The sequence below is a fragment of the Meleagris gallopavo genome, chromosome 2 (assembly GCF_000146605.3).
Source record: "Meleagris gallopavo isolate NT-WF06-2002-E0010 breed Aviagen turkey brand Nicholas breeding stock chromosome 2, Turkey_5.1, whole genome shotgun sequence".
Classification (NCBI taxonomy): Eukaryota; Metazoa; Chordata; class Aves; order Galliformes; family Phasianidae; genus Meleagris; species Meleagris gallopavo.
This window is the reverse complement of record NC_015012.2, coordinates 81,863,955-81,873,221: the sequence shown is the minus strand read 5'-3', so window position 1 is coordinate 81,873,221 and position 9,267 is coordinate 81,863,955. Positions and strand designations below refer to the sequence as shown.

Sequence of the window (9,267 nt, the reverse complement as noted above, 5' to 3'; positions counted from 1 at the left end):
GCGGGTGGAGGCTGCCCGGTGTTGCGCCGGGCCCACCTCGCCGCGGCGTCGGTCAACCCTGGCCTGGCCCCCGGTGCCCGCCCGTTCAGATACTCCTTCAGCCGAACCAAACTTCGTCCAAGAAAAACTGAATCGCCGTCGCGTTGCAGTTTCAGCTGCTGGAAGCTCGTCCTGCAGCCTCAGGTGCGCTCGCCCGTGTGAAGAGGGAGCGGGCGGCCAAACGCGGAGCTGCGGAGGGTGAGAACGTGAGGTAGCGAACCTGCAGGAGCCCTCCGGAGAACGAGGGCTGGCACCGCAGCTCCGTGCTCGTAAAGCAGGTGCGGGAATTTAACTGATAATGGTGCTTGAATGTGTGCTCACCGTGCTGCTCTTGGGGAGGCTGGGAAAGTTAATGGTGGTGTGGTCCGTGTCAGCGCATGTTACTGAGAGTGGCTCTGCTGAGGGTTCTCGCAAAGATGATTCTTAAGTATAGGCATAGGATTTGCTTTTCTTAACACAAGCTGTGGTTAGAAGAGTACTTGTCACTTTCTGTATTTCATTGGATTCATATGTTTCTAGAAGTTAGTTGGCTTGGGAGAAAAGCTGATGCGCGTAGGGCCTGAAGGACGAGTTGTTAAAGCTGGATTGTACTTCTGTGGTGTTTAACCTGTGAACTCAGCACAGGTAGTGCCAGGCACCTGGGTGCTCTGCGCCAAGAAGGGTCGTATTTCTGTTTGTTTGCACGTGCAGGTGTAACACGTTGTCCTTGTTCAGTGTGATGGTTGGGTACTCAGCGGCTCTTGGCAGCATGGTGACATTAGGGTGTTTTAAACTGAGATCTCCGGGGAGAAGTAAAACTGGTCATTGCTAATGAAATAAATAATGATTGCCTTCACAGCGAGAACTGATAGAATATTTCTAAATTTACTTCAGTCTATTTTTATAGCTCCTCAAAATAGATAAATCATACACTTTGTATATGACTAGCGGTTTACCCTTTTCCTTACAGTTAAGAAATTCTTGAAGCAGAGATTGTTCTGAATATGATTATCTTCTGATCTTTTGTTTCAGATTTGTAGCTGATTGTTCACATGTGTCCGGGGGGAGATGAAGTGCATTGGATCCAGCGCAATTTGGCTTTGCATGGCAGTTATCCTGCTCCTCCCTGCTTCTACTGCTGTGGCTGTCAGTGACCAGACAGGTACTCCTGTTTTTCTTTCACATCACTGCCCAAAGGCATAAATTCTGATACTCAGCCTGTAGATAAATAAGAACAATACATGGAAAATAAATACAAACAAACAAAACTAGAAAAGATTTTTTTAAAAAACTATTCTTTGTGACAGTGTCTAAATTTGAAGCAGTTCAAAAGCAGTCTTTCTGTTTCAGATGCTTGAAAGATTCACATTTGGAAGCAGTTGTACTTCCTAAGAGGTTTTTTGTTTGTTTGTTTATTTGTATTTCTCAACTTACTGTAGAAAGCAAGATTCTAAATCAGGGCTTGCAAAAGTTATGTGAACAAAATCACATGGCTTTATTGTAGATAAGTGGTTACACTGATCTAAACAACCTAATGCTCATGTTAACCTAACCTAAAGTTAATCCTCAGACCGTGTCATATGCTTCACAGACATACAGTGAGACAGGATCTTGTACCTAAGAAAGGGAATGGTAGGGAAGAAGAATATAATTAAATTGTTTACTGTAAAAGCTGTTGCCCATCTTCTGCAAATACTCTCATGCTTCTCCACTTTCCTCTCTGTCTCTCTCTGAACATTATCTTGTTCTGCTAAACTCCTACTTCACCACACTTGGGAGCTTTTCTGTTTCAAAAGCACATTGTGTGTGGAATTGTGAGTTTTCTAGAAGTGCTCAACATAACATATACCTTAACTTTCTAGAATTTTCCTTCAGTTACTGGGAAGGAGAACATATTAATTACTATTTAGACTGAGATTAAAAGTTATTGTTTCTTTTGCAGAAGATGAAATGTATTTATAGTAATGCTGGTGGAAGATAATAGGATCTGTATATACACAGTAGTTTTAAATCTTTGCAACACCTTTGCAACTCATGCCCCAAAAATTTAAAAGTCGATTTCTAGCATCATAATCACATTATTTCTCCAGTAAATAATAAATACTAACACTTATTAACTATTAAATGTAATGTGTAGGCTTCAGGACTGCAGTAATGCATTGTGAAGAATCTGAATATAACTTAGTCACTTTTTGCCTTCTGTGTTTAGGGCAGCAAAGCTAAATTCTTCAGCAATAAGTTATTCTTAACCCCTGCAAGAGAGTGAGAATGGCCACACGATTATCCTCTTTGATCATCTAGAAGAGTCAAAATAGGTTGTCTTCTCTTTTGTTGCTACTTAGTGCATTACAGAAGGGAAGTTTTACATAAGAGTAGGATAAAATGAGTGGATAACGCTCCCTAATGATGTAAATAGATACATTTGCAACTTTTTTTTTTCTAATGAAAAGATATCTCAGGAAAAAATAAGCCTTTCATACAAGTTGTAACAGATAAACCGAACCACTTGTGAACAGTAGATATGAACTGGGTTCTAAGTTTGTTTTTGTATAGCCAGAAGGGAGGTGGAAATTTAGCCTAACCTGATGGCTAGAAATTGATCAAGTATGGGTCCAATAAAACTACTGATGTGGAGAGGAGGGGGTGAACCTCTCCTGAGAACAACTAAGTTTGTACAACTGAGAGACGCTTCTGCAGGATGAGGTGATATGTGCAGATGGTGAAGAATAACGAGTAGATAGCTGCCAGCATGTATGGGTCTGCCAACAGCAGGGAATAGACTTTGAGTGAAGCTGTAAGGTGATAACAGGAAAAAGACTTTGCTGGAGACTGAAAAGTGTAGAAAACATACAAAATGAAATGTAAGTTATAGACCAGAAAGCAGGAGTTGAGAAAGAACAGCCTTTGCAAAGTCATTGGTAAAGCGTATTGGTGCCTTTGCAGTCTTTGTTGTTAAATCTGCCCCATTCGGTGGAACTCAGTATTCTGCATTGCAAAACTCTTTTGAATCCTACAAATCGGTTGTGTGCATATTTGAAGAAGAGAGAAATATCCAGTCTCCTCTATTTCTTAATTTCACTCGTTAACCAACTCTTGGCCCTTCATTCTCTCCCATGTACCAGTTATGAATGGATTTGCTTCTGTCCTTCAGGACCTGCCCAGATTCCTTCTTTTTCCTGCAGTGTGTGCATAACGTTTGTTTCTCACTAGGCTAATGTGAAAGTTTTTTTTTTCTGGCAAAGCTCGTTTAGATAGATATTTGGATTATTGTGTTTGCATTCTAAAATTTCTTTCTGGATCATCCTGAATCTAATAGATAGTCTTCAGAATGAGGAAAAACTAATCTTGATTTGAAGAGAGGAAAAAAAATAAGTATATTTATGGAAGGAAATCTCCTGCAAGAGAAAGGATCAATTTGTATATACACATAGGGAAGAGATTGCTAAGAAGGCATTCTGAATCTACTGTGGGTCTTGTTGATTTAATACTTTGTTAAATAAATACTAGCATTGGAAAAAACATCAGAGCGGGCCTTCTTGGAGTAGTTCTCCTTAGGCTCTAAGCAAGGATTTCTGTCAGTTCTCACTTTTCAGAAGCTTTGGTGTGCTAATCATTCATCAGAAGGAAGCTCTTAATACATTCAAATGATAGAATATGGTGAACTGAAGGTAAAGGATTCCACAGTCTGGTTTGTTAACTGACTTTAGGAGTATTTTCATAACAGTTAAGTTTTTATTGTTGGGAGTTCTTGGCTTGAGCTTTTTTTGGAATGACACGTGAAGTTCTAATCTGATCATTCCTAAATGTTCCATATTGAGAATATTAATGCTCTGTCTCATTCCCAGATCATCGTTGCTTTTTCAGCTTTATAATCAATCCTTTTTAAAGTCACTTGCTAACCCATGAAAAATGTAGCATAAATAAAGTCTTAGGACTGCCAGTCATGGTGAATTTCCATTGCCTTTTGACATGGAATGTGTTGTCAAAACTATTGGCTCTAGATCATAATTTCAGATAGGCAATTTAACCCAAATACAGTGAATGGTTTCAGGCATGCAAATTGGTTCAGCTTTTCAGTTTTCATATTTTAGTGCAGCTAGATAATTCTCAAAATTGAGATAAAGTCTCTATAGTCACTCTCATATGAAATGTATTCATATTCTTAGTACCGTGAGTGTTTAAACTCTTAGACTGAATGTTTAAAGTTTGATTCACAACCTATTTCAGTGTTGCAGTTTAAATTGACTATGCCGCCCTTGGATTCCTTAACTCATGGGTAGATAGCAAGCTTTCTTTGGCAGTGAAGAAGGAGCTTTAGGTATTTAGTAAGGATGTGGCTCCTGTAAGCCTGCATGCTGTGGAAAGACACTTCAGCTAGTGAGTAAGTAGTACAGAGAAACTGAAACCATAAAGGGAAACAACTACACATTCCCTCAGAGAAAAGCCTGTACATTAGATCAGCCCATTTTTTCATGGAAAGCAAGAGAGAGGAAAAATAACTCCTGTAGCCAAGATATCCACCTAAATATAGTCTTATTTTTCTACTACCTTCAGTTCCTCATAGAAGAATAGTTTTCCAAGGTGTAGTGTAGGCATCCTAATACTTGAACTCAGGTTTCTTAATTCCTGCTACCAAAGTTGTGATGCTGTTTACATAAGTGTCTAAATAGTCACCAGGACTTGGACTTCTTTCCTGTATGAATAAAATTATATATTCAGTCTCTCATTGTCCTCTTCCCACCTCTGGTTTAATTAATACTTCTATTGTCATGCAATAAGTAGTAAGTGGCTTACAGTATAGAAAAAGAAAAAAATGACATTTCATTTTCTGATAGCTCTTTATGTAAGGCTAAAGGTATGTAGCTAATTGGGGCTTTTGCTGCTGGGCCACGTTTATTTGATCAGTTCTGCTTTCTGATAGAAACATCAGTGCCCTCAGAATGTGCATGTAGGTGGTGTTAGCAGCTGAAAACTTTACTTAAACATGAACTTTACAAGTGTTTACCTGCTAGGTTAATCATAAAGCGAATCTAGGTATTTCAGATTACTCCTGACCTAGGGAAGACAAGAGTGCCTATTGGAAGCTACAGTTCCCAGTCAGAAGTGCATGCTTTCTGTCAGAGTGAGTGTGAAGCATGTAACAGAGTCTCCAGTGTCCCAGTTTTCACAGAAACACAGAAATCAGTGTTCAGCATAGGACCTAGGGGGAAGCTATCCTGAGCTTCAGTAAGGTCTCTCATAATAACAAGAACTCAGAATATGACGAGCATGTTACAGAAGAGAAATGCAGATGTAACCCCGTTACTCTGAACTTAGGTTTTGGTGTTTTTTGTTTTTTGTTTTTTTTTTGCAAAAAGCTATTAGAAAAATGTTTTCCTTGTTAGCTTCTCAGTGGAGAGAAAGATGATCACAAACCTGCCTGACCCACACATATACATGTTTTTGAAATGATTATGTTGATTTTATAATAACTTTCTATGTAGACTTCAGTGACTTCTAAGGATGAAAGTCTGCAATTTATTGTATGGAAAGAAGATCTAGTTAAGTTATTGGTATGTTAACTTCAACTTCAGTTTCACCATTCTCATAATATGAATCGTGGACTTATCCATATAAGCTCAGTTCTATCACATGTAGAGGAGTCTACTGTATAAATATAAGCTTGTTATTTTTACTACTATCTTAGTTTTGCAGTCATTATAATGGAGGTGGTAGCTGTGTGTGGTTTGTATGCCTGATAAGGGGTTTGTCTTGTTCTTTTTCTTTCCTAAATGCCTTCATGTGAATCTTCTGATTCAGTAACCCACAGGCTGAATGTGTAAACTGACTGCTTTGTCTCAGGCCAAAGAATTTAAGAGTCTGCCAGCAGTACTAAAAATCTTGGAAGAGACTAACTTTTTGACTGCACAAACTATAGAAAGAATTTTCATCAATCTATAGCAATTACCGTTATGAGTCTTGATATGGAGAGCTTTTTGGATTTTAATATTTTATGACTTTGTCTTAACTCTCTGGTAAAATAATATTAGACAAAAGGAGTATACCAGCAGCATAAACTGGAAGAAAAATGATAGTAACTCTTTCAGTTTTTCTGGGGATATGGAAAACAACCAGATAAATAACATTTACATGGCCTGTCTATGGACTGTTATGATACTGATAAAAATAGGTCCACAGTCCAGTCTGTGGCATGTAAGGAATCATTGCTATCATCTGGATAACATAGAAATTAAGCTTTGATTCTTTATTTGGAGTTGTAGGAAAGTGGCTGGTGGGAATAACATAAATTCCGTAGTCCTTAGCCACTCATCCCTCATGAAAGTTAATGGTGGAGGAAAAAGAGCACAGTTTATAGCAGTTAGAAGTAAAATCTAAAACAGGTTGTATCTGGCTGCTTTTCTTGTAAATACTGTAGAGTAATTCAGCTGAAAACTGAACCTGCCTATAGTTTTCATATTAATTTAAAAAAATAAAACAAAACAACAACAACAAAAAATTCCCTATCAAGATGGCGGCTAGAGTATGCATGCTACTTTGCCTTCAGCCATGACAGGCTTTCTTTACACCAACATGCTTATTGTAGCTGTACTTCTATAAATCTACAGGAACAATGTTCATTGCTCTAGAGTACCTATAGATGAAACATATTAGCTTAATAATCTTTATGAATTATTGAAATATCAGATTTGTATATTGCAGAGTATTTAAGGTGAACCTGTTTCTGTACCCTTGGCGTGTGTATAGTAAGTGGTGTATTCAGATTGCTATGTTAGTATGTAATTCCAGTGAATGCATTTCACACTACATAAAGCTCCCTACAATCCAAGAGTGATGAAAGATTTCATTTCAGTTTCTGAGATTTTGGCATAAATATTTTTAATGCTTCTGCATCCTCTGCTTGGGGAAGGGAATTTATTATGGGAGTTACAGTTATTTTCAACATGTATATTTCTTATTTCTCATAAAATTTTCTTCATATGTGTATATATATCTATATAAATAAAATGCTTAGTTCTGTACGTACATATATGCACGAAGGAAGGAAAGAATAAATTGCCTTAGCGCCTTTGAGATAAATCAAATTATAAGTGATGTTTCTTGTAATTGTAGATTGTAGTGTAGACGTTCAAGGATGTGGTATCAAGTGACACTTGATTCATCTTGCATAAAATGTCTTCACGGAGATCTGAGCTTAATAAGCATGTAGGCCAAATCCTGTTTGTTTCATAGTTAGAATTTAGTTGTGTTGTTTATAAAGTTTGAAGAAAAAGCCCTATTTTTGACTCATGCATTAAAGGAATGTTTCTTTGTATTTGCTTCTTAAAAGTGTGTATCCAAGTGAATATTAAAAAAAAACAAAACCCTTTGAGCAAATTGAATGCAGTATAATAACACATTGTTTATTCTATGCATTTGGCTGGAGATAACCTTAGAATTCACTGTGTTCCAAATTTATAGAACGTTATGTTTGTTTACCTAAATACTTTGGTTCAGACTTAATCCCCTGCAAAGCCGCTTAATTTTCAACCACTTTTTTTCAAAGTCTAGATGTTGCTTGCATTGTTCATTATACGATATGCTCATATCCTTGTTAATCCACATTTTGAAATTAATGTTCACTGAAATAACAATTGATTATTGCCATGGTAATTGTGCATTTATTCTTTACTGTTGCATGTTTCTTGATTGAGGAAAATATTACAATGAAAAAGAATTTTTCTAATATAACCAGGAGAAAAAAACTTAAACAAAAACTTAGATGTTTCTACTTTTATAGGGCATTGAGCCTATAAAAGAAAGAGCTTAGTAAGAACTTTGTATTTTACTTCTGCTTCTGTCATTCATGTGAGCATCAATCCTAAACAGCTGAATTAAAACAGGGTAAAATTTATGTCTGCTTGTATTAATGGAAGTATAGAATGAAATCTGAAATATTACTGTTGTCATTTAAATTTTGTAATTTATTTTCTGTGTTTAAAAGATAAAGAAACCAGGTAATCTTTCTTGTTACTGTGACTGTCACTGTCATGGTTGTTTGCTCTGATTCATTTTTATTTGATAGAATTTTATGATTTTAAATTGTGTTCTCTTCAAGGTTCTTGGTGTCCTTTAATGAAAACAGCTATTCATCATCTCAAACAAATCAACAGAGATAGTCTTGGTGTTTCAGGTAAATGGCTTCAGTTAATATCAAGAGCAAAATACCTAAATCCATTGACAGGAGTGGAAATAAAGATAGTTTCTAATGCTGCTGGCTTAAAAAACATCATACAACTGGTTATCATCATGCTCCAAAAACAGTTGTTAGGAAAGTGAGATTAAAATTGGAAACTATTGGTTGAAGTTCTATAGACATGCTTAGTTCCATTCTTTTTCCTAACGGTCTTAGTTAACATCACTGCAAATATTAAAAGGAAATAACTAATCATTTATCAGGTAGCAAAGTTAGTTTCAACTACTGTATGAATTTTGCAGTGATAGTTTCTTCCGTTGATTAAAACAAAAATAAACTAAATCAGTGTATCATATTTTTGCAGGGTTTGATCTCACAGAAAGCTTTTCTTTGCGACAAACGTCTTGTGGAGGGGTAAAAGTCTGCTTTAAACTGGGAAGCGCTCCTCTCATCAGAGAAACGAAGTAAGTAAGGTATTGCTTTCATCCTAGAGTCTTTAATAGATGGAGCTCAAACTGGGCACTATTTGTGATCTGAAACACTGAGCAATATATCAAAGGATACCACAAAAATAAGTATGTCAATTTTTAGGCATTTCCATCCATTATAGTTTTTGTTTTGGGAAGCAGTCTGATTCAGAAGTTTCCTTCTCTGAAAACTAGAAGTATCTAGTAGAGAGTCAATTGGAAGTGTCTTGTTCTCAACCTGTGATTCGAATACAGAAAACTCCACTGTTTATACTTAAAGGTCTACAAAAACAAAAGAAACAGGTAACTTTCATAGTATGACATGAAGTGTTTACTAGTCTTCCCTTTATGAAATTTGATGCTTGCAGGGTTAAAAAGAGTCACTGTTTCCTTAAATGCTGTTTTTATGGTTGTATCCTTTCAGTGACTTTGACATCTTTCCTTTGTTCACCAACAGAATGGCTGGTACTCAGTGTAGAGATGAAACTTGGTAGTGTGCTATTCTGACACAGAATAGGATGAAAGACTGAAACTGCATGAAAAGTCAAAAGGAGGGTGTAGAGGGACAAGGTACAATGGAACTGGAAAGATTTAAGATTTCACTGGGAC

The 9,267-nt window shown here is 36.8% G+C and overlaps 1 protein-coding gene across 12 annotated transcripts in view; it reads left to right on the top strand.

Annotated features, from left to right (window-relative positions):
• Nucleotides 1-9,267, top strand: part of COL19A1 (collagen type XIX alpha 1 chain) — a 213,943-nt gene that overhangs the window by 24,306 nt on the left and 180,370 nt on the right. For 6 of the 12 annotated variants that reach the window (XM_019613188.1, XM_019613190.1, XM_019613187.1 and 3 more), the window contains exons 1-4: nucleotides 7-317; nucleotides 1,051-1,180; nucleotides 8,114-8,188; nucleotides 8,556-8,655. In XM_019613188.1, the coding sequence (XP_019468733.1) occupies nucleotides 1,087-1,180; nucleotides 8,114-8,188; nucleotides 8,556-8,655 (269 nt within the window). In that variant the 5' untranslated portion in view covers nucleotides 7-317; nucleotides 1,051-1,086. Of the gene's footprint in view, nucleotides 1-6; nucleotides 318-1,050; nucleotides 1,181-8,113; nucleotides 8,189-8,555; nucleotides 8,656-9,267 lie in introns of those variants that run through there. The other 6 variants (XM_031552581.1, XM_019613183.1, XM_031552582.1 and 3 more) reach the window with 2 other exon arrangements.